We start from the raw sequence: 23,964 nt of genomic DNA, 5'->3' as shown, positions 1-23,964 counted from the left end.
CATTTTCTGTTTCCATTTTTATTGGGAACCTCAAAGAAAAGGAAGAGAGACGGATTGACTCCTGAGACAATCCCTGATGCAGAATCACAAAGCGCTGGGAATTCTGGGTGTTGAATGGGGGACCATGACCCTCAGCAAATTAGTCCAAAATCAAAGGCGTTAGGGTTGTTCTGGAAATAGAGATTCAAGAAGCCCAGGAAAACGTTCTTATCCATGAGCAGAGCACAGACTGTGGGGTCCTGCTTCATAGCTGATATCCAGAGCCGTAACGTTGGGGTGTGATTCACACAACTGCAAGACAGGAAAGAGGGGTCAGCACGTCCCACAAGGAAGACACTGGGAAGAGGGACACTTATTATTGCCTTTTAAATTTGCAAGAAAGCAGAAAAATGAGTTTCTTGGGGGAATATGGTTAATACAGTTATCATATTTAAAGTGAACATAATCACTTAACTGAAGAAAAATTTTCTTTTTTAAATAGTTGTACACGTTTTGGAATTGCAGAATCTGTTGCTTCTAACAATACAGGGGGATACTTGTGGACTGAGGCTCTGGGGAAATAAAGTGTCTATTTCCTTGTTTACTAACAAAAAATAGAAAACATTCTTAGGTCATTTGCAGATTTTACTTCAGGGAGTTTGAAAAAGATAAAAACAGTAGTTTCCAAAAATACTTTTTAAGTGAATAAAACAATCCTGAGACTTGAAATAATGGAGATACTGAGGGCCCTGTTATGGTTTGGATGTGAGGGGTCCCCAAATGTTCATGTGGGAGACAGTGCAAGAAGGTTCAGAGGAGAAGTGATTGGGTTGTAAGAGTCTTAACCCAATCAGTGATTTAATCCCCCGATAGGGATTAACTGAAGTGGTGGGGTGTGGCTGGAGGAGGTGGGAATTGGGACATGGCCTTGGTGTATATATTTGTATCTAGAAAGTGAAGTCTCTCTCTCTCTCTCTGCTTATGGATCACCATGTGAGCTGCTTCTCTCTGCTACACTCTTACATCATGATGTCCTGCCTCACCTCGAGCCCTGAGGAATGGAGCTGGCCTTCTATGGACTAAGACCTCTGAAACCAAGAGTCCTCAAATAAATTCTTCCTCCTCTACAGTTATGCTGGTCGGATCCTTTAGTCACAGCAGCAAAAGAGCTGACGAAAACAGGCCCTCTAAAGATGGATCACGGAATTTAGGTCGAGGGCAAGCAGGGTGACATACTATGGTAACATTTGGCTAGGGACAGTCCAGGACTGATGGTGAACCTTCCTGATCTAGAATTCAATGCTCTGTCTTTGGAGGAGACAGGTTCTTATCGTTTACATGTTGGAGTTGAGTTTGAATATCCAAGTTGGTTATGCTACTGATTTCCAAACATCAGAAATGTCCAGCACCCTCCCTGCATCTGGCAGGATTAACATGAGTCCTAAGCCTATCCAACATCTCTCTGAGCTTTGGGGTGACAAAGCCTGTGTTCTGCTCAGGATGCTACAGAGCTATTATTTCTTTGGCCTTAAACATCCCTACCCTTCTGTGGAATGTGGTTGTGATTTTGTACATGCATTTAAACATTAATCAGGTGTTCCTTTTAAAAATTATATTCCTGGGCTGGGGTTGTGGCTTAGTGGTAGAGTGCTCGCCTAGCACACGTGAGGCACTGGGTTCAAACCTCAGCACCACATTAAAAAAATTAAATAAAATAAAGATATTAAAAATATATTAATAAATAAAAATGATATTCCTATCTGGGGGAAGATTCCTCATAGACATGAGATGTAACTCGGGTGTGTGGTAACTGCTGGGCAATGCAGCAGGACCAGATGGACTGGGCAGGACAGCAGGCTGTGAAGCGCTACAGGAGGCTTTTGCATACAGGGTCTCCCCACAGAGATGCAAGCAACACCTGAGTCTGCAGGTGGTGGGAGGAAAGCCCAGGTGCATCTGGAACAAGGACACGCACATGGGTAGCTTGAAAACCTGCTTTGGTTTTATACATCCTGGGACGCCCCCACAAGGGGAGGTACTGGCACATAGACCATCTCAAACATTGTCACTCAGTGTATATGCCACCATATGGTCGAGGGTCTTACTCAGCTATCCCATACACATCCAGCCGCTCAAACCAGGGCCAGAGGAGGTAATCGATCATGGATATGTGGTCCCCACCAAAGAAGGTGGTGTTCTGATAGTCCAGAATCTAGAAAGGCAAACGGAACAAAAGCACGTTAATTCAGAGCTCTGCCGGCATATTTCTAGACATTAAATATAAATATCAGATACATCCCCAAAGAGGGAGATGGAGGATTCAATTCTTCTTCCCATTTTTAGGAGACTGTCTCTTCCCTTTTCCTGAGGTTTCTTCCACCTCCTCTAGGGCCACACTCCTGGCTGCATTCTGTCCCCTCCCTCCTTCCAACACTGGAATGACAGTGTAACTCAAGTGACTGGAGAATCTGGACAGACAACCAGTGGCTCCCCCAGTCTGGAGCAGGCTGCTCCAGGTGCTGGGCTTCCACACACCAGCTGGGTCCAGAGCGGGAGGCCCAGCCTCAGCCCAGAGCTGCCCGTGACCTGGAGGCCTGGGAGCCTCAGCCTGATGCTGAAGGCATCGTCAGGAACCCCACTTGCTGTAGTTCTGAACCCCATTCCCAGCATGCTCTTCTCTATGACAAAAGGCATACGTAGCCTTCCTACCGCTCACTCTTTCACCTTCTCAATCAGTTCAAAGCCACGGCAGGAAGAGCAGCTCCCTCAAATCCCAGCATTATCCATCATTCTTTTATTTGAGTTCTCTGAACTTCACACTCTGTCCCCTCAACATTATCAATATCTGCATTAAAATAAAATTTCTCTTTCCTAAATAGGACAAATCAACACAGGTAGATAGATTCTACTGAAAACAGATACCCTCTCAACAGACAGATCATCAAAGACAGATGAAAGAAAGCACCTGAAAACCCTAAAAAGCAAACACACTTGGCGAGGTTGTCATTGGGCCAGCTCTTCCTGGTGTCCGTTACCTAGCTGAATCAAGCAACCACTCGCTTTGGCCTACACAGCTCATAACCAGAGATCCGTCCCCCAGCTGGGGCTTAGAATGTGGCCCAGGTGACTCAAAGACGTAAGCTCTGTGGTGTTTCCATCTTGAGACGTTGGGGCTGTAGTGAGGGACAGAGGTTTACTAAGAGGTATCCTGTAAATTGGGTACCTGGTATGAATGGCACCATCAAGGACACACTCCAGGCCTGCTTGCTCTCTTGGCTGGGGCATGGTGATGGCTTGTAGCTAAGAAGGGAAGCTCTAGAGCCCCCAGACCTTGTCCTGTAATAGGCTTTACCTCTGATCTAACATGGAACTCAGAGCAACTTACCTCCTTTCTCCTCTAAGCCTCAAAGTCCTCATCTATAAAATGGTGGGGATGTCAGAGGTTCTGGTGAGGGAATGACATAACATGCATGGAAACCCGCCTGACACTGCTCGGTGAATAAGAGCAAGACCCCTCATTCTGCATCCACAGAAATCAAGTAAATACCTCCTGCCAAAAGATCATGAGCTCTCTATATGCTTCCCCTTCTCAGAGGGGAAAGAAAGTCTTGATGCCCTAAAGTCTAAGTCTTGATATTTCCCAGTGGGCATAGAGAGATCCCCTGGATTGTTGTCCTGAAAGTCTGGATAAATGTTAGGTGGTAACACTTGTTCAAGGAGGCTAACAGAACAGCATGAAGACAGCAGAAGCTACGCAATGAAAAACCCAGAGGTGTCCTCGGTCACATATAAACAAGATCTGGCTTAGAGGGGAAAGAAGCAAATATATCAGTGTTTATAGATTCCAACAGGCTCGAAACTCCCTTTGTGTCCAGGAATAGATAATAAGTGTCTAAACTCTGTGTGTGTGTGTGTTTTGTTTGTTTGTTTTAGGTACTGGGAATTGTACTCAGGGACACTTAACCCCATCCCTTTTTTTTTAACGTTTTATTCTGAGACAGGGTCTCACTAAATTGCTCCCTCGATAAGTTGTTGAGGCTGGCCTTAGACTTGTGATCCTCCTGACTCAGCCTCCTTAGTCACTGGGTTTCAGGTATGCACCACTGCACCCAGCTAAATACCCAAACTTTTATCACTGATTTTGGAATGAAGAGCCACAACTTGTTATTGGACTCATGGCACAAATGAAAACCAAATATAAACCACTGGACTCTGGAACAACTGTATAATTCTTCTGCTTTACAGAGCAGGATGTTCTTGGAAAAGACCTTGTTAAGCAAATCAGACAAAGACATTTAATGGAATCAGGTGGGTCCTTTGATAAAATGATGATATAATTTCACAAATGAATTGCTGCTTAGTAATTGATAATTGTTCAATATATATTTCTAAAGCTTTCTATTTATTTACTCAGAGTAGGAGCATGCCTTGAAATATATGATCTTATAGACATTATATAAATACTCATAAAGTAATACAAGCAATAATCAAGCACTCAGCACAGTAAAGTCAACATGAGCCAGGCATGGTGGCACACTCCTGTAATTCCAGTTACTTGGGAGGCTGAGAAGGCAGGACTACAAGTTTAAGCTGAGCCTAGGCGATTTAGTGACCCTGTCTCGAAATTTTAAAATGGCTGGGAACATGGCTCATTGGTAGAGGGTTTGCCTAGCATGTGCGAGGCCCTGGGTTCAATTCTCAGTACCAGGGAGGGTGGAATCCATGTGAGCTAATGGATAAAATAGATCAACTGCCCTTCACCCGGCCCTCAAAGGGCAATACACGTACCCTCAGCTCTCTGGGAGCCGGCGATAACTTGACCCACCCACATCAAAACTGCTGGAACTCTCAATACAGTGCCAGATTATTTTTGTTTTTATTTTCTTTTTTAGTTCTGTGGGCAGAAAAGGGCCTCATACATGCTGGGTAAGTGCTCTGCTACTGAGCCCCCCACTCCACTGCTGCAGACCCTTGAGCCCTGCCCCAGACAGCATTTCCCAATTTTAAGCAAATCTAAAAATTTCTACAGAAAACTGTCTCCCCATCAACTAGCACAGAGTTCTGCCTTCTTTACTGATGCATCTCAGGGTTGCAGAACACCCTGGCCAGGCCTCCTTGGAGGATTCTTGCAATTCTTTAGGACTCCCAATAGGAGAGCTCTCTTCTATACAAACCTGGTACTTTTCAGACGTTTAAAATTATCTTAGAGTCCCAGACATTGTGAGGGAAGCATTTTGCAAAAAAGGCATTTGAGGTTCTGGAATACTACAAAAATCTATTTTAAAATGTTCTGTTTTCCAAATCACTTAAAAATAAGGCTACAGACTTAATGAGGGAAAACTAGTGAGCAATACCCACAAAGAAGGAAGGCCTTTTTGGCATGAGGAAGGTGCACTCTTCCTTCCCACCCTCTGAACCTGAAAGGCCTGGCTGGAGAAGCCCCTGTCTTCTTCCAGGCCTCTCGGGCGCCCCTAGCGGGAGGAAGATTGAAAGTCAGTCCTTCGAGGTCCACAGGAGCAAGAGCGGAGGAGGAAGCACTTGGGTCTCCCTCTAGTGGTCATCAGTGGAGCGGCGCAGTGGCCGTGCCTCCCTCCCGTAGGTCCAAAGGAAGGAAAAAGAAATCTGCAATGCTTTCAAGACTGAAGCAAACTCATAAAAGAGAAGCGAACCCCAGACTTTTTAAATCAAGACAATGTTAAGAAAAGAAAACCTCCAGATTAAGATCTCAGACTCTCAGTTGCAGCCTCAATAACTGAGCTTCAAACCTTGAAGGGGCTGCCTGCCCTTTACCATCATCATTGACAGAAATCTGCAGCCTTATGGTCATTGTGGTAGGCTCTCCCTCCTCCTCCTCCTCCTCCTCCTCATCATCATCATCATCATCATCATCATCATCATCATCATCATCATCATCTTTGGTACAGGAGATTGAGCCCAGTGGAGCTTTACCACTGAGCCACATCCCCACCCAGCCCTTTTAAATTTTTTTTTTTTAATTTTGAGACAAGGTCTGGATAAGTTGCTTAGGGCCTCGCTAAATTGCTGAGGCTGGCTTTGAACCTGTGATCCTCCTGCCTCAGCCTCCAGAGTCGCTGGGATTACAGGTGTGTACACCCAGCAGGAAATTATTCTTAAGAAGAAGCCCCCCCCTCCCCAAAACATGAAGCCACCTACCAGTATGTGAGCAGTACAATACAAGCCCTTATCCAGATACCGCAGCAAAGCACTCAATTTTTTTTCCCATAAATCTTTTGAGTTCATAAAAGATAAGTGAAAATTCTCAAGATGTCAAATTCAGGTCCCTGCTACACTGAGACAGCTGAGGATCCAATGAACAGAGTCTCAGTAAAATGAATCATTTTCTCCTCTAGGAAACAGCCTTAGAAGTAGGGTTTATGCAGAACCTGCCCCTTCTGCTGCCCCTCAGTTACCATCAAGATTGTCCCATGAAGATGCAGAATACAACCTGTCAACATTTGGAGCTTAAAGGGGCACTGAAAATTCTATCCTGTAATCCTTTTAATGGCCCTAATTATTTTGTTCAAAAATCTGGATAAGGGCTTGTATTGTACTGTAACACTAGGTAATGCCAGTCAAATTCTGTAAAGTGATGAATAGCATATGCAAATTTGGCGAATATTTATCACCTCTCTGAAGGGGGAGGGATTTCTATGCATAATATCAGTGGAAAAAAGCATACCAGGAAAGACTTACAGCACAATATTTTTAAATGTTACATTTCTATATACATAAAAGAGATAAATTAAAAGTTAAAGTAAAAAACATGTTTTAAAACAAGTAGATTTTATACATAAGGAACTCCTTTAAAGGAACTACTACAAATCCACAAGGAAAATCAATAAGGTCTTGAGAGACAGATGGACAACATCCTGGAAGAGACAATCTTCACAAAACCAAACACAAAGCAATGACATACTTTGGGGAAACCTCCCACTTCAGACGCAATCAAAGTAATACAAAGGACTGAGAGTATAGCTAAAAGGTAGAGTGCTTGCCTTGAACGTGCAGGGCCCTGGGTTCATTTCCCCAGCACAGTGTGTGTGTGTGTGTGTGTGTGTGTGTGTGTGTGTGTAAAGTCAAAAAAGGAGAAATTGCTATTTAGCTCTCTAAAACAAGCAAGTATCTTTGTGAATGAAATCTCCAAAGGAGATGGTACCTGGAGCATTCTCATATACTGCTTGGAGAGTGGTGTAAACGTCACACATCACAAGTCTTTTGAGAAGCCATTTAGTAATATATGGCTGGTACCCCCAAAGCATGCAGCCCCTTTGATCTGGTATTTCCATTCCCAAGAGTTTCGCCCAATGGTGTATTCTAAAACAGAAAACTATTTCTGAGCCAAGAAGCTGCACTCCCCATGGCCCCATTCATAATGGCAGAGGACTCAGAACATTTCGACACCCCTAATTCCAGGGTGTGGGATGAACAACTATTTGCTTTACACATATGGCAAATTATGGAGACACTAAAAGTGATTTTCTTCTATTTTAAAAATTACACATCTAACACAGAAATGCATTGTTATTACCTTTAAAAAATTCAAACACAAAAAATAGTATAAAAGCAAAGATCCTCCCTCCCCCACTCCCTGCCCTTGACCCACTTTTCTTTCCATCAGAGCTGTAATCAGTGCCCTTCCCAGTGGAAGCCACTATCAGGAGTTCAACATGTGTCCCTCCAGACACTTTCCTGGGCATTTGTTCACATGTATACATTCACATATATTGTGGGGGGTTTTGACTATTAAAATGGGACCATGCTACCTGTATTACTGTGTGATTTACTAAATGTTTCTGGGCAATCTTTTCATGTCAGTACACAGAGATACACTGTATTCTCCCCCCTACCATCCAGTGCTAGGGATTGAACCAGGACCCCAAACATGCTAGGCAAGCACCACCAATCTGTACCCCAAGCCCTTTTAAAATTTTTATTTTGAAACAGGGTCTTGCCAAGTTGCCCAGCTGGCCTTGAACTTGTAATCCTCTTGTCTCAGCCTCCCCAGTTGCTGGGATTACAGGTGACACCACGCCCAGCTCAACTGCATTCATTTCTTTTTCATATTTTTTATTGATGCATTTTGGCTGTAAATAGTAGCATTTGTTATTACATATTCATACATGCACATAATATAACAATATAATCTGGTTATTGTCATTCCCTAGTATCATTTGTAACTACTCCACAGAATTCCACAAAATGAATATAATTTATTTATCCATCCTCCACTTAATGGGTACTATGATTTCTATTTTTTGTCATCATAAATAATTTTTCTCTAATAAGACCCTTACATATATAAATAAACATTTATAGAGGTTACAGAATATGAGGAAAATCCTTATGTAATGGTAAGTTTTATAGCAACACATTTTAAGTACATAAAAATATACATAGCAGAAAAGGATAGGGAAAAAAAGTATATTCATTTATAATTGGAGAAAAGTAAAATTAGCTTTTAAATAATAAAAATAATTATTATTCTATTATTTACATGGTGGGACATGGTATAGCAGAAGGCTATTTAAAAAAAAAAAAAAGGCCTATAATTCTAGCAACTAGGAAGGTTGAGGCAGGAAGATCACAAGTAGAGGCCAGCCTGGGCAACTTGGCAAGACTCTCAGCCACTTAATGAGACCCTTTCTCAAAATAAAAAATAAAAATGGCTGGAAATGTAGCTCATTGGTAAAGTGCTAAAGTGCCCTGGATTTAATCTCTACCTGCCCCACACACACAAAAGAAAAAAACAGGAAAAAAAATTTCATGATACATCAATTATATCTCAACAAAACTGTTATAAAAATAGCTAGTAACAATAGGTTTAGTTTGTAAATGTGTCAACCTAGTTGATAAAAAAATAACATTAGGTTGTAGATACTTTGTGGTAAAAGACTACAGATTATTTTCAATAAAGAATTAGCCAAGTATAAACTTTCTTTTCTTCCTATCTTAGTGATATTAAAGGAGAAACAAACAACATAAATAATTTCAACATTGAAATTAATAAAAATTAAAGAAGAACAACAATGAAATTTCACCAAGACAGCCAGGCATAGTGGTGCATGCCTGTAATCCCAGCAGCTCAGGAGGCTGAGGCAGGAGGATGGAGAGCTCAACGTCAGCCTCAGCAAAAGCAAGGTGCTAAGCAACTCAGTGAGACCCCGTTTCTAAATTAAATACAAAGTGGGGCTGGGGATGTGGCTCATTATTCCAGTGCCCCTGAGTTCAATCCCCATACCAAACCCCTCCCCCCCAAAAAAAAAAAAACAAGACAATAGAACCTAATGGGCTAAAATGTCTTTCTTTTGGAGAGGAAAAAGGACAGATTAAAAGTGAAGATTACAGGTAAAATTTAGAATCAACAAAGTATCGCCAGGCATGGTGGTGCACATCTATAACCCCAGCTGCTTGGGAAGCCAAGGGCAGGGACGATTGCAAGTTCAAGGCCAGTTTCTGCAATTCAGTGAGACTCGATCTCCAAATCAAGAATAAAAAGGGCAGGGATCTAATTCAGTGGGAGAGCATCCCTGGGTTCCATCCCTAGTATCTTCCCCTCCAAAAGAAAGTAACCACAGATGCTCCTGAATGATGCTCACACAAATTATGCAAACTTGACCTCATGTAAAGTCTATACCTAGGACTTGTAACCAGATTTGGCAGTGTGGAATGCAAAGGAACGTAGGACAAAGCGGGTTCATGAATGCTAAGAAGCAAAAGCATGGTGTCCTACGGCTTCCAGAAGGGGAAGGCTTCTGTTGCTGATGAGGTCCTCATTCCCAGTGCGATGTTTCAGGGTTATGTCACCTTCTCACTCCTCTCCTGATGATGACTGGGAAGGAACCAAGCAATAGCCAAAATGTGGACACTGAATGAAAGAAAGCATGTGAAGCGTCACAGAAATCCGGCCAAATTCTGCCCTTCAGTGCACTGGACTTGACTTTCATAAAACGTTCTGAATGAACTCCCTGGTGAAAAAGAGCTACTGAAAGGTCCTGTCAAACTGAAATCCACAAAGACAAAACCAAGACTGGTCCAAATGCTATTTTGAAATGGAAAAGTCAGTAATACTGTAAAAAAAGAGAAGAAAGCTAAAAAATGTGTGCCACTTCAATTAATGATTCAAGAAAAGCTAGAAAATCTGTTTGAAGACAGATTTAAAGTGTGTTTAGCCCAGGGCATCCCAACAGTTTTAAAACTCATGCCAATGTTCAGTAGAGGAAAGCGAGCGGAGAGCCAGCTGGTTCAATAATAAAAGCAGTGGTAATAGATCTCAAAGAAATGTGAAAAATATTATAGAAAAAATGTGGCTATGTAATAATAAATCTTCAATCTTAATGAACTGGGTTTTTAAAGAAAAAAACTTTAAAACCAGACAGGTTACTTATTTCAAAAGAAAAAAAAAAGTGTGAGAGTTTAAAATTGCAAAATGTGAACAGCATTTTGCCTGGAGGTAACATGGCAGATTGTATATTGAAATCTTGGCCCATTTATCATTCAGAAAGACCATGGGTATTCAATATATTTCTAGCTCATATAAAATCCTGATTGTACAAAGCCATGTGAAAGAGTTATGTGTCAGGGGGTTGTTGCTATTAGAATGATTCTGACAAGTTTCAATTTCACTAGAGTCTCCTTAGAGTCAATACATTGATATTTAGAGGAATTAATCAAATAACACAAGTCCACTGGTCATGTTTTCAGATTCTGACATTGCCTTCATTGTAGCTAATATTCTTGTTAACATTCTATGGGACAAAAACCACATTCAAATCTGTTAGGATAACGCTACATATTTTGTGGTCCTTCAGTAACATCAGTGAAAGCTACCTGATCCTGGGGTGGTTAGCAACAGGTATTTCTGGGGCTCAGGTAAATAAAGATAAAGTGGAATGTGTTATTAGTGATGAACTGGAGCCAGCTGCCCACACCTCTTTCCAACTCTGAATTCAGAGGCAGCACATGGGTAGCTTAAAATCAGCCTTGGGAGGGGATTTACACCATTGAAATTGGCAAAAGCTAAAAATCAGGGACTTTCCCCCTTCTTTATTTCAGAGAGTTGGTTCTTAAACATTTATGACCACCCTACTGATTTGGGGTTAATGCTCCTAGCTAGTAAAATTGTCCCATATCACTCTCCTAAGCTCTGTCTCCAGGAATATCCCATTAGTACCCCAAACAGAGCAAAATGAATCCGCCTTCCAACCCTCTTTCAGTGAAAAGCATCACATTTACTGGCTACAAACACAAACTTGAAAACCAACTTCCATGACTTCAGCTCCTTCACCAGGTTCCATCTCATCTTTAACTCTTAAAATCTCTCCCTCTCCAACCCTCTTGACTGTGGTCCTGTTGGCCCCCTTACCCATCCTCCTCACTGTTGCTGGGATGAGCATTTTAAAACACATGAAGATTGATGCATGCCTATAATCCCAGAGGCTTGGGAGGCTGAGGCAGGAGGATCACAAGTTCAAAGCCAGCCTCAGCAATTTAGTGAGCCCCTGAGAAACTAAGAAAGGCCCTGTCTCAAAATAAAAAATAAAAATGCTGGGGATGTGGCTCAATGATTAGGGATGAGGCCACTCTAATTTGCAAAGTAGGACTAGTACATTCAGGTTGAAATGATTGTTGAAAAGAGCAAATTATTTAAAGCAGTGAATGCCAAGTACCTGCAGCATTATGCAAGGCAAAAAATACATACAGGTTCCCTTGTGCTGAACAGAGCCCCAGGTGAAGGAAACCTGTTCCTCCACCATAATTTTATATATTCATTTAGCAACCTGCACTTTACAAAGTTCAGCCATCCTCTAAATGGAGAGTTGAGAGAAATAGATCTGGAGCCAGCACCAGGCCTCCTCTCGCTGAGGGTTCTGGAACCCAGTAAAGTCAGTCTAAGACCCAAGACTCCTTCTCCCATATCCCAGGCCTCTTTGGCGTCAAGGCCACAGCCCAGGACCCCAGAGAAAAGGTTGATATCGTTTACTCGTGACTTCATCATCTACAAGTACTGCAATTATGCAAATCTAAGATAAGGAATGAAGTGTGTATAAATTTATACTGCTTTCACTTGACAAAGGTCAAATGAAAGAGTATTAATAACCAGCCTTCCCTTCAGGGGCGAAAAATGCATTTTCTGGCTACCAATGAAGAAACAATGCATCCATCCAAGGTATTTATCAATTTCTGGAACAAAGATAAAGGAAGCCAAAAACCACCTTCCAGATTATTCTAGAGGTAAGGAGTAAGTAGCTCCACTACTTAGAATCTACTGGCAGAGATTGCTCCTTGTCCACCCACACCCACTTTCTTTTTCTTCCTTAATTACACAACACTAACTTTATTCAGAGTGTCCCAGATAAAAGACAAATTTCTCAGCCTCCTCTGAAAATAGTTAGGACCCTACAACTAAATCCTGTTTAAGCAGTCACTTTTCAAGGAAAAGTCCTTTAAAGGAGCGTCGCCATTTGCCTTTTTTTTTCCTCTTTACTCTCCTTTCCAGAACCTGGAATTGGGATGTAATGACTGCAGTTCCAGCAGCAATCTTGTCATTTTGAGGATGAAAACCTTGCACTAAAGACGAGAAAACTGAAAGAGAGAAAGAGTCTCAGTACAGGGTAATTTTATAAGGAAGCCACCAAATGGCCCTGAACTGTCTACCTGTGGCTTTCCCCAGCGCCAGGGGGCTGAATTGAGGACACAATGCATGCTAGCCAAATGCTGTACCACTAAGTCTGAGCTACACCCCCAGTCTCCCTTTTTTTTTTTTTTTCTTGAGACAGGGTCTTGTTAAGTTGTCCAGGCTAGCCTCAAACTTGGTATCCTCCTGCCTCAGCCTCTCAAGCAGCTGGGATTACAGGTGTGTGCCATGATGCCAAGTTTACCTCTGGCTTTTTGATGTGAGAGAATAAACTTTTATAAGATAAATACAGAATAGTTAGGCCCACCAGCAGCCAAACACAATCCCTAGCTAATATCCTGGCCTCCCTGGCAGAAGCCAGAAAAGCTGTGCATTTTCTGAGATACTCAAGAAACATGGTGACTCCAGAAAAGAAAGCACTTGGTGCAAACTGTACACTCCTACCAGATTTTTAAGAATAATTCCAAAGCATGTCAGTGGAAGGTGATGATCTGTGGGACTTAGCAGAGTCTGGCAAAAGGAATAAGCCTTTAAAGTAGAAGAAGTCAAAGTGACCAGGCCGGAGACCCTGCATGGCTTTCTCCAATCCACCTGACCATGAGAGGGGCCCCTTTTTGTACCTCCTCCAGGTTGCAGAATTCCTCACGCAGGGAGATCTTCAGATCAGCACATTCTCTCCCACATCTCAACGCTACCAGACACTCCTTAGTCAACTGTGGGACCTATTCGGAGGACACAGGTTCTTAGTGGAGCAGTCTGTGGGAACTATGTTCCTGACCTGCCTAAAACTGCAGCAAAGTTTTACAATGCAGAACAGACCAACACCCACACACCACGACCAGAGTGCTCCCTGCAAGGGGTTCGAGGTTATGCAGGAACCCACTTCTTACAGCACTCAGGAAAATAAAGTGCTTTAACGGGGGTTCAGCACTCCTTACTTGATTGGCTATTACTATCCTGTACACTGAGGCTTAGAGAAGACGCTTAACCCCTCTAAGCCTCAGTGTTCTCATCTGAAAAAATGGATACGATAAAAGTGCCCAACTCAAAGGCAGATGTGGAATGAAATAAGTTGGCCTCTGAAGTAGTTAGGGCAGTGCATGGACATCAATTTATATGTACTATTAATACGATTGTGTACTATTAACGCCATCATTTTCTTTCCAAAGAGAATTACCTTAAAATGACTCCATCACCTCTTCTTTCATTATCAATAGCTGCCCTCTTTTCTCCCTTCTTCATATTTCCTGGATAGCAGTATCCTTGCCCCATTTAAAGGGCAATTCCCTTTCATGCATAATCTTCTCACTCTATGATGTTTAGAAATACTCTCTTTAAAGGATCACCAGTTTTCAGTCAGTATCCCTACTTCAATTCACATGGTCATTACCATGTGGCAGTCAGACCTGCCAAGACTGCCAGTTGAAATGGAAATGCACCTAGGAGTTAATAAGCCTTCAACCTTTACTATCAGTGGTCAGACCCTACTCTAATTCCATGGCAATTATTCCCCTGAGGCTCAAATGGTATTAAAATAAAACCATTTCACCAATGATTTGACTTTATAATGGGTTGAAATTTGGCAAAGACATGCAAAGTAAAATAGACTGTTAAGTGGCTCTTTAAAATTAAATATACCTTACAGAATAGCTCCAATAACATCTTCTGGCGTGCTCGTTCATAAGGGTCATATGGGAAGAGCCTCCGTCCTGGGTAAGCGTCATCCAGGTATTCACATGTGATGACAGACTCATAGATCAGTTGACATTGGCTGGTCTCCAGGACAGGAACTTGGCCAAAAGGGTGTTTTGTAAAGTACCAATCAGGCTTGTTTCTCAGGTTAATGTTGATAACTTCGTGTCTTAAAAAGCAATGACAAAAGAAGACAGAATAAAAATGTGTATATAGGCAGATGCCCATCTTGAAATAACCAATTTATAAAATTAAACTTTGTGATTATAGTAGTTTTTTCAAAAAAGTTCAAGTTTTGTATAAACTATATTATATCATTGCCTTCATTCCTTCAGTAAAAGGTGTTAGATGTTTTCTATGCCTGATCCCATTTGTTCCTCGGGATTCCCCACTTCCTAGGAAATAAGACTGGAGGTTGAATCTGGTGCCCAATGCCTTGTGCTAAGAAGTCAAGATCAGAGCTAAGCAGACTGACTCAGTGTTTGTGACTCATGGCATTAGAGAGTTTAGGACATTTTAAAGCTTAAAAATACAAATCTGGTGTTAATATGTCATGATATGTTGTGGTAAATGTTAACAAAGAAGACCACAAGTTCAGGCACCAAACTGGACAGACTAGCCCAAGACCTTGGCCACACTCCCTCACCTTCTGTGCTCTGTGTCCTTAATTATAAAAGGAGGGTGATAAACTGTCCCCATCTCTTGGCACTGTTGTGATGATCAAGGAAGTGACTATGAATTGTTTGGGACAGTGCTTTGTTCATTAGTATACAATAAGCTTTTAATTCTTATTTTTAATTATAATTATTAGAGGTTCAAGCCTATAAAGTTATCAGAGACAGTCACATAATGTTTAAAAAGATTAAAGGAAACAAATGAGTACATTCTTTGCTCTGTCTAATAAATTATATTAAAAGCAGCAGTGCTCAATCAGGTGACTTTTGCCACCACACCTCCCCAAGGAACATTTAGCAACCTTTGGAGACATTTTTTGGCAACAACTACTATAATCTAATAGGTAAAAGGCAGGGATGGTGCTAACTATCCAACCATTTTCAAAACAGCCCTTCCTCCCCCTCCTCAACAAAGAATCATCTGAATAAAAATGTCAACAGCGCTAAGGTGAAGAAACCGCTTTAAAGAAATATTTACATCATCAGTTCCTAAGCTGCCAGTTTGTCCCCAAATAGGGAAATTATTGGGTTGCTATTATTTTTCTTTAAAAACAGGTAACCTTAGAGGCAATTAGATTTGAGCAAAAGGGAAGAATGTGCAAATACATGTCATAATAAAGCATCTCTGCACCTATCTCTGTATTCTCTGATGCAAATCTGAAAATGCTGTATGCCCCCTGTCCCCATGATGGACTCTTTGAGACAAGAGTCAGAGCCTGAAGTGACCCATTCTCTACGTTTGAACTTGAGGTTGGTGGACTCACAGTCCACATCCCAGCAAAGTTGCTTAACCTTCTCAACCCAAACCTGAAGGAGTTCATCTGCAAAATTCCTTCTAGAAGGATAGGTACCCACTTCTCAGGTATATCGGAACCTTAGAGACACCTGTTAGTAGCAGTTCCTTCTATTTCAATTTTTGGAATGGTTTATTCCTTCATTTAAGAAACACTTTTTTGAGTACCTACTAGGTGCCAGGCTCTCTCCTAGGGTAGGTCCCTACCCTCCCAAGCTCACAGTTTTGGAGGACATGTTGCAGTAGTGTGGGGGCAGTGGCCGAAACGGAGGGACTAGGAGGAAAGATCGGTGTTGGATGCAGTAAGCACAATAAAGAACGAGAACAGGGTCCACCTAAGATGGCTGGGGTGGGGGTGGGGACCCGATGGAAGGGAGCAGCTGGAGAAGGCCTACATAGCCTTCGCTGTGCCCCTCCTAAACAAACATGGGGGAGGGAATCAGTTTGCCAAAGCCACCAAACATTCAGTTTGCTCTGCTTTGTCTGAAAGTTCCATGCAGGGACAGGCCCCTGAAAAGAGCTCCGCCTTCCAGGAGGGTTGGAAAGGTACCCTTGCTTTGGACGTTTGGGTACCACAGGCGGTGTGGCCACCTCCACATCAAGAATCTGTGAAGAATGGGCATTTAAACCCCAACTTTCATTTTAAGGGTGTTTCATTTACTTTGCCTCCGGAGAAAAGGACAGGGAGCCCCGTCTAAAATCTGAGGGTGCCCTATATTTTAAATATTCCCCCCTGCCTGTGGAGCGCTGGGCTTTATCAGGGCAGCCTTGGCTCCAGCTCCTCACCTGATGCCTTTGGCTTTGAGGACAAGCCGTGTCCTGTGCGAGTAGGGGCAGAACCTCATGCTGTAGACTCGGATTGTACCTTCAGGTACTGGCCCTGGGGGACAGCTTCCTGCAGGGCGGGGAGGGGCAGAGGACGCAGAGGCGGGTTAGCTCAGTGAGGAGAGGGGCTCACTCCCCTCCAAAGCTCTGCGCTCAGCCCCCCAAGTCCCACAGGGACAGTTTCGCACGTGGCTTTGGGGCAGAGGAGCCCTCCAAGTTCCTCCTAGCTCCGCTGACCTACAGGTTAACGCCTATCAGCCCTCCCCAGAACCAGTCACCTGGCTCCCCGTGTCCGCGGGCCAGGGTCGATCTGGAGGACTCACCTTTCCCCAAGGACCTGGTCGTATCCACAGACATGGCGTCTAGGTGTCTGCCCTGCGCCCAGCGCTCACAGTCGTAGCCAGGTGGCTCGCCGCCGCCGCCGGCTCCAGGGACAGCTGCGCTCAGGAGCCCTCCTGCCCCAAATCCAATTTTTGAAAGGCTGGACTCCGGCGGGTTAGAAGGGGCGGTGATCTGGGGCAAGAGCTAGGATAACAACCGGGGGAGACAGAACCCCAGATTCGGAAGCCCAAGAATAAGGACAAAAGCGATACCAAACCAAGCAAAACCCTGAAAAGTACCCACTTTGCTTTGAACATTCGAGTGCCATCTTTGGTGGGACCTCCTCCACGTCAAGAATCTGTGAAGGATGGACATTGAAGCCCCAACATGCATTGCAAGGGAGTTTGGTAAAAATCGACCAAGATAACACGTTTTTTTCTTTTCCACCCTCAATCCTCCCTTCTTTACTTAAGACAATTGGTCACATCTTTGGATAGTGAGTACAGAGTGAGTATGGCTTTTTTTTTTTTTTTTCCTTTAATAGGGCTAAACTTTTTCATGATACAGCAGATAGGAAGAAAAAGTTACATATTCAGATCTTGCATCTCCTTGAGAGTGAGTGCCAGCTAAATTTTGCAAAACACTTCACTTTGCCTTGTCCTAGTCCTGGCCCTAACTGCGAGATTTTACCCAAGTTCTGGAAACTAGCAGTTAATAAGAACAGGATACCTAAAGGCAAAGAACAATTTGTGAGCTCTCCCCACTGCAACCCAAATTTCCAAGAAGACTCATTCTAGTGGTGAAGAACACATTACCCACAGTCCAGCAGCACAAAGGTCACTTGCACAGCAACCAGTCACATGAGGTAGAAGAGGTAGCTGGCCTGGGCTTTGACACTGATAAGCTGAGATCCTGAATTTCAGGATGGAAAAAGAATTTTTTAAATTTCCATGACTGAATTGAAATGGAAATTGCTTGCAAATCCATTTTATGGGATTGACAGGTAATGAAGGAAAGAAAAGCATTGTGTCTTACGCAAAACTAATTATTTCCATGGACTATTTGTTTGCTTCCTAAAACTGCTCAGTCAGGCAACTAGTATTATTCCTATTTTACAAAATAATAAATAGCCTCAGAAAAATAAAATTATTTGCCCAAAGTGACCAGCTAGTAGAGTTGAAGAAATTTAAAAATCCAAAGAATGACTCATTGTCTTGGCCCCTAAAATGGATAACAATGTAGAGGAAAGGGTATATGTTCAGGAAAAGATGTAACACATAATGGCTGTTATTTTAATCTAGCTATCTTATTAAATGAAATAACAGAACCTTATTAAGAGGTTTATGAACGGGCACTTTTTGGCCTTTGGAATTCTAATCTATTCTGAACTTCTTATTTTATAGTGCAAACATTTTTTTGTACAAAATAAAAATCTTCAGAATAGTGACTCAATCGCATTTTTTACTGTCATTCAGCAATTTTATGAAATAAGCTTAGATAACAATGTGGCTTTATAAGAATTTGGGAATAGCGAAAATGTTTGGATAAATGCATAGATACTTAGAAATGCATAAATGTCAGAAACCTGGTGTTGAAAAAGACAAATTGGTTCTTGACTTGCTATGTTGACAACTTTTCATCTTGGAAGATAAAGTTATATAGCTAATTTCTATCAAAAAGGATAAATTGGATGGTAAAACAGAAACAGGAAATAACCATATCATGTCAGAGCTCCTGGTAGATAAAGAGTCAGACAATTGTGTCCCTTGCATATTTCAAATAGATGAGAGAAGTATACCCAGAAGAAGAACAACATTTCCCATCCCTCTCTTTACTCACCTACCTACACCAAATTAGACCTAACTTCTCACATACAGGTATACTTTTAATAAACAACATTTTCCAATGGAAGGCCCTAGGAGGAAAGTGGAACCTCAAAATAAAAATAAATTATTGGTAACATGTATTTGGTGCTTTATGTGTATTAATCCACTTAACCCTTAAATGGTCCTAAAAGTATTAGTTCATTTTAAAAGTTGAAAAAAACTGATACTAACAAAGTTATAAACTTGGCAAAAGCTTCATAACTATTAAGTAGAAATGGAAGGATTAAAGAAACACTCTCAACCAGTAGCTTAATATATTCTAGATATGATGGACTGAATGGCTAGAAAACATTCTTCCCTAGATAAATATTTTAGGCTTTTGGGTCCTTCTGTTCTCAACTACTTTACTCTTGTAGGGTAAAAACAGCCATAAATGATATATAAATGAATGAGGGTGGCTGTTTTCCAATGCAACTTTATGGACACTGAATTTCAATTTCATTCGTATTTTTAATAGCATTTGTTTTCGGAGAAGTTTTAGTTTCACAGCAAAGCAGAGGGGCTATAAAGATTTTCATATATCCCCTACCCCACACATGCAAGCTTCCCAGACTGCCAACATCCCAACCAGAGTGGTACATTTGTTACAATTCATGAATACATACTGACAAATTATCATTAAAGGTCCTTGTATATGTACATTAGTTGTTCACTATTGATGAATTTCAAGTCATAAGTTATCATTTGTATTTTAATGTTTTAAAATGTAAAAAACATTCTTAGCCCTTTGGGCTGTAAAAAAAAAAAAAAAAAAAAAAACCAACCAAACAAAAACAACAAAAAAACCCAAAACAGTTGGCTGGATCTGGATCTAGCTCAATGGCCTTAACTTGGACATCTGTGGTCTGTAGCACAATGATTGGATTAGCAATGGAGAAATTAATTGATTAATTAATTTGTAAATTAAAATGTTCTATGTCAGAGGATGTAGTTCCAAGTTCTTTCTCTTTATTCCCTCTTTAAAGGAAATAAAATCCTTTAGAAGAACATTTAGAAAATGTTGCTTATTAAAAGTGTACCTGTATGTGGGAAGTTAGGTCTACCTGGTGTAGGCAGGTGAGTAAAGAGAAGGATGGGAAATGTTCTTCTTCTTCAGATAGAAAGCAATACTTTTAGAGTTCTCAAAACCTGGAGCCAGAAAGGCAGACTGTGAGACCTGGCTTTGGCATTCAAGCCAGCTATAAAAGTTCTCTGACTTTCCCCTGTACAGTGAGAACATTAAAAATACCTACTAGATGGGTTCATTGTGAGTGTGGACTGCGATCATACAGGCATCATCAATATAGTAGTGCACCTCAAAATTAATTAAATACTAGTGACGAGGAACACATTTTCAATAGTATAGTACATTCCAGCTTTGTATCCCTATAGATGAGATATACTGTTATTCAGTTTTGCTAAGCATATTAGAATTAAAATTCAACTCACAATATTTGTTTCACCAGTTACCAGTTTAATGGCAATTGAGTAGGTTAAATGCTGCAGCTACATTTCAGTAATGTGGTTTTTGATCTTACCACTGAATATTATCGTTTCCCTAGAAAGATTTTAATTATGACCTTTAAGCTTACTTCTTTTTTAAAGATCCAGTAGGTACCTCTTTGGAATCCTCTTTGCAAACTTTCCTTCTATATTATTTCATGTTTATACTTCTATTATACCAATCCATTCAAGCATGAGACAAACTGTTATGAGGCCATCTTAAACCTGCTCCAAATTGGTTTCCAGCCACTTCAAATATAACTAAATCTGTTTTGAAAATGTAGGGATCCTTAATCATGGCTGATTAATGACTTAAGTCTTTTAGGAAAAGAATGCCACCACAAAAATAATTTCTTCAATTGTTTACATGAGTTTACCTTGAGAAAAAGTAGAGTTCGTATTTTACAATTTTTCAAAAATTTTTGTCATGCCCACCACTGAGAGAAGAAACTAGAGGATTTTCCTTTTTAATATTTCAGAAGAGGGGTTGGAGTTGTGGCTCAGTGGTATAGTGCTCACCTAGCATGTGAGGCACTGGGTTTGATTCTCAGTATCACATAAACATAAATAAAATAAAGGTTCTGTGTCTATCTCTGATGAAACATTGGTGAAGGTTAAATAATTGGGCTTTAACTAAAAGTGTTAAAATGCAAAATTTTTAAAAAGTTCGCGATGCTATTAAAGAAATTTTAAAAAAATATTTCAGAAGTGCTCTTCACATGTAAGATTATAATACTGGGTATTCAGTTATTGTTCATGGAGTTCATAGAGCAAGATAAATTAGGAAACAGGTTCTACCCTCAAATATGTCTATAGTCATCACTTGTTTCTAGGAAGTGAGGGTCATAGGGAATTCTGTGCTTTAATGAATTTGTTTGGGGACATATTCAGTAAGATCACTAAAATTATTAGAGGAAGAACGTCATCTTCCCACTTGGGAAAGTAGAGTCAAAGGAGACTTTTAAGTGTTTAAATATGTTTTCCTATACCTATGTCTCTTTACAACTTGAGGCATCAAAGAAAAAAACTTAACATATAACATTCAAATAAGCTAAAGCAAAATTCAAGATTCTAACATGAGCAAGTCAAATATTTGTAAAAATCAAACAAAACACATTGAGTTTGGAAAAGAAATATCAATATCTCCTATTAAATTTCAGGCATAATAATGATGTGGCAAAAAAAAAGTGATATAGTCATCCCTACATATTCACACAGATTTGGCCAAGGACTCTCTTGGATACCCAAATCCACAGCTGTTCAAGATTCTTAAATAATAAAATGGCATATTATTTTCACATAATCTTGCATATCCTCCTATATAAATTAAATCATTTTTAGTTATAATACCTAATACAATGCAAATGATATGTAAATAGTTGTTCTACTGTATTGCTTTTGAAATAATTATAAAAAGTCTGTCATATTCAGTACAGATTGAGGTCTTCCCCCCCCCCCCAAATATTTTCTATCCAAGGTTGGTTGATTCTGCAGATGTGGGGCTCGTGGATAAGGAAGGCTGACTGTGCTATCATCTCCTGACTCGACCTCCAAATGCTAAGTTGTTGAATAAAAAGAGTCTGGGGGCAGAGACATATGTAATCTGTTACATTAACAACAGTAGTACTGACTCTAAAGAGTACTGACTGAATTTGAATCTCCTCTTCAGCATTTAATAGCTGGGTGACCTTGGGCAAATTATAAAAACTTTCTATGCACTGGTATTCTAATCAGACACGGGATGAGAGCATTTAATACTTAGCACGCACCTGTCACCTAGTAAGAATTTAACATTAGCTATTATTTTTATTATCGTTTTCATGTAGCAGGAAAGACTTTCAGTCTTCAAAATGACAGGATAGTCCAAGAAATTAAATTCCCCTGCCTGCTTGTACCCTAATCATGCAGTGTAGCCCAACTAGAGATGCTCCATTTCAGATCTGAGTACCTAGTGATCTGGGGTCTTCTCCCATCTCCAGTCAAATGAGAAAAATAAGAACAAATTAACCTGACTTAAAAATATTTGATTTAAAGGCCTGTTCTTTATTCTTGGATTATAACCCTTGTATTTTTGTTTTGTTTTGTTTTTGTTTTACGTTAAATTCTCTGATGAAACACTGGTGAAGGTTAAATAATTGGGCTTTAACTAAAAGTTAAAGTGTTAAAATGCAAAATTTTAAAAAAGCTCGCGATGCTATTCTGGGTCCTAAAATTCATGAATATCTTAAAGTTCAGAAATGACCTCAGACCCCTCTGGTCTCCCAACACAACGAAGGCCACACCAACCCTCCCGGGAGAGGTGAGAGGAGAGACGCCCTCGCGGAACCTCAAGGCGCCTGACCGCCGGAAATGGATGGGGAGGGGTGATGGCGCAGAGGGAGGCGGGGCCCATGTGGGACACGCCCCTTCTCACGTGATCCTACCCGCCAACTGGCCGCAGGGTCCAGAGCTTTAGCCAATCCTCAGAGCTTTTGGAAGTGCCTGCCGAACAGTGCTGAGTAGAGCCAATGGGAGGCTGCGTTACAGCTCTGATACCGAAGTGGAGGGCCTAATCACTAGGGCTGGCCTAAGGTGAAACCGGGTAGTGGTTGGTCGTGGCCCCACAGGACCCGGCTACACTTTGTTTGAAAACTCGCCGGGAGCCGCCGCGCCTGGCGGGGCGGGCTGGCGACGGCGGCAGAGATGGATACGCCGGCGGCTGGAGCGTTGGAGCGGCTGGGGGCAGGAGTCAGAGGCCGTTTGTGAAGTCAACCGGTTCTCAGCTGCCTCTCAGGGTGCGGCCCCCACATCATCATGGGGCGGGGAACTCATTTCCAATGTAGAACTCGCGGCCCACCCTGAACCTATTAAATCGGAAATGCAGCGCTGAGTCGTGGGTGATTCTTAGGCACTCTTAAAAGACCTAATCATTCGGACATTTTCCTCACCAGCAAATCTGAGCCTGAGTACAGGAAACCAGACTTTGGGGCAGGTAGGCAGCCCCTTGATTGTGATGGTAAGAAAAGTGTCCTGGATGTGTTCTCCAGATCCTTCTGCCAGAGTCTTAAGACCTCATTTACCCTCGGGACTAGTTTAGAACAAAATGAGGCTCTCTGATCTGCCTTCTCCTGGCGGTGAAGTGGTGATAAAAATAGAAATCCACTGGACTCTGGAAACTATGGAAAATGTCATTAATATTTCTCAGTGGGGACATTACCTATTATTTATACAGCCTTATATAATGAATTGATCAATGTGGTCTTCCCACTATTTAACACCTACTGAGTGTCCAGTATGGGATTTGGAAGGATGGATTTGAAGGAGATTGGAGGCTGGGAGACCAAACAGGCCATTCAGTTACCTAACTTAAGGTGAGGTGGAGAGAGTGAGATTAAATGGATGATGGAAAGGAAAGAATGAGGGAGGTTTCTCAACTCAGAAACCAAAAGACAGGAAACTTGACAGGGCATCTCTTGAAATGACAGTAGGTTGTCCCGTTGGAAATTTCCAATGAGCACATAGAAATCTAGATTATAAAGTCCAGATCTCACTAAAGATGTTAGTTTTGGGATTTTCAGCACAGATAATGATAGAACCCTCCAAGTCATTTGAGTATTTTGAGATAGGAAATGCATTTACATTTCTCTAGGAGGGCCTTGAGGAGACTCCTTAGTTAGA

At 41.5% G+C, this 23,964-nt stretch overlaps 1 protein-coding gene across 1 annotated transcript; it reads right to left on the bottom strand.

Annotated features, from left to right (window-relative positions):
* Gsto2 (glutathione S-transferase omega 2) lies at nt 1–23,556 on the bottom strand. Its single transcript, XM_015494762.2, has 6 exons — nt 16,942–23,556; nt 16,580–16,688; nt 14,273–14,495; nt 13,255–13,356; nt 2,085–2,191; nt 1–291 (listed from the first exon to the last, which is right to left on the bottom strand). Exons 1-6 carry the CDS (start codon nt 16,973–16,975, stop codon nt 132–134), a joined length of 735 nt encoding a protein of 244 aa, XP_015350248.1. The 5' UTR covers nt 16,976–23,556; the 3' UTR covers nt 1–131.
* Between the last annotated feature and the right edge of the window lie 408 nt (nt 23,557–23,964).

This window comes from Marmota marmota, unplaced genomic scaffold, assembly GCF_001458135.2.
Source record: "Marmota marmota marmota unplaced genomic scaffold, marMar, whole genome shotgun sequence".
Classification (NCBI taxonomy): Eukaryota; Metazoa; Chordata; class Mammalia; order Rodentia; family Sciuridae; genus Marmota; species Marmota marmota.
This window is presented reverse-complemented; position numbering and strand designations above follow the sequence as displayed.

What these genes read in the sequence shown, in the direction of transcription:
- Gsto2 (XM_015494762.2), bottom strand. Translation starts at nt 16,975, where the DNA reads ATGTCTGTGGATACGACCAGGTCCTTGGGGAAAG. An exon ending in TATTGGAGCTATTCTGTAAG is followed by an intron (nt 13,357 to 14,272) that starts GTATATTTAATT and finishes TCCTCCGAATAG; the next exon opens with GTCCCACAGTTGACTAAGGA. An exon ending in GATGTGTATGGGATAGCTGA is followed by an intron (nt 292 to 2,084) that starts GTAAGACCCTCG and finishes CCTGTCTTGCAG; the next exon opens with TTGTGTGAATCACACCCCAA.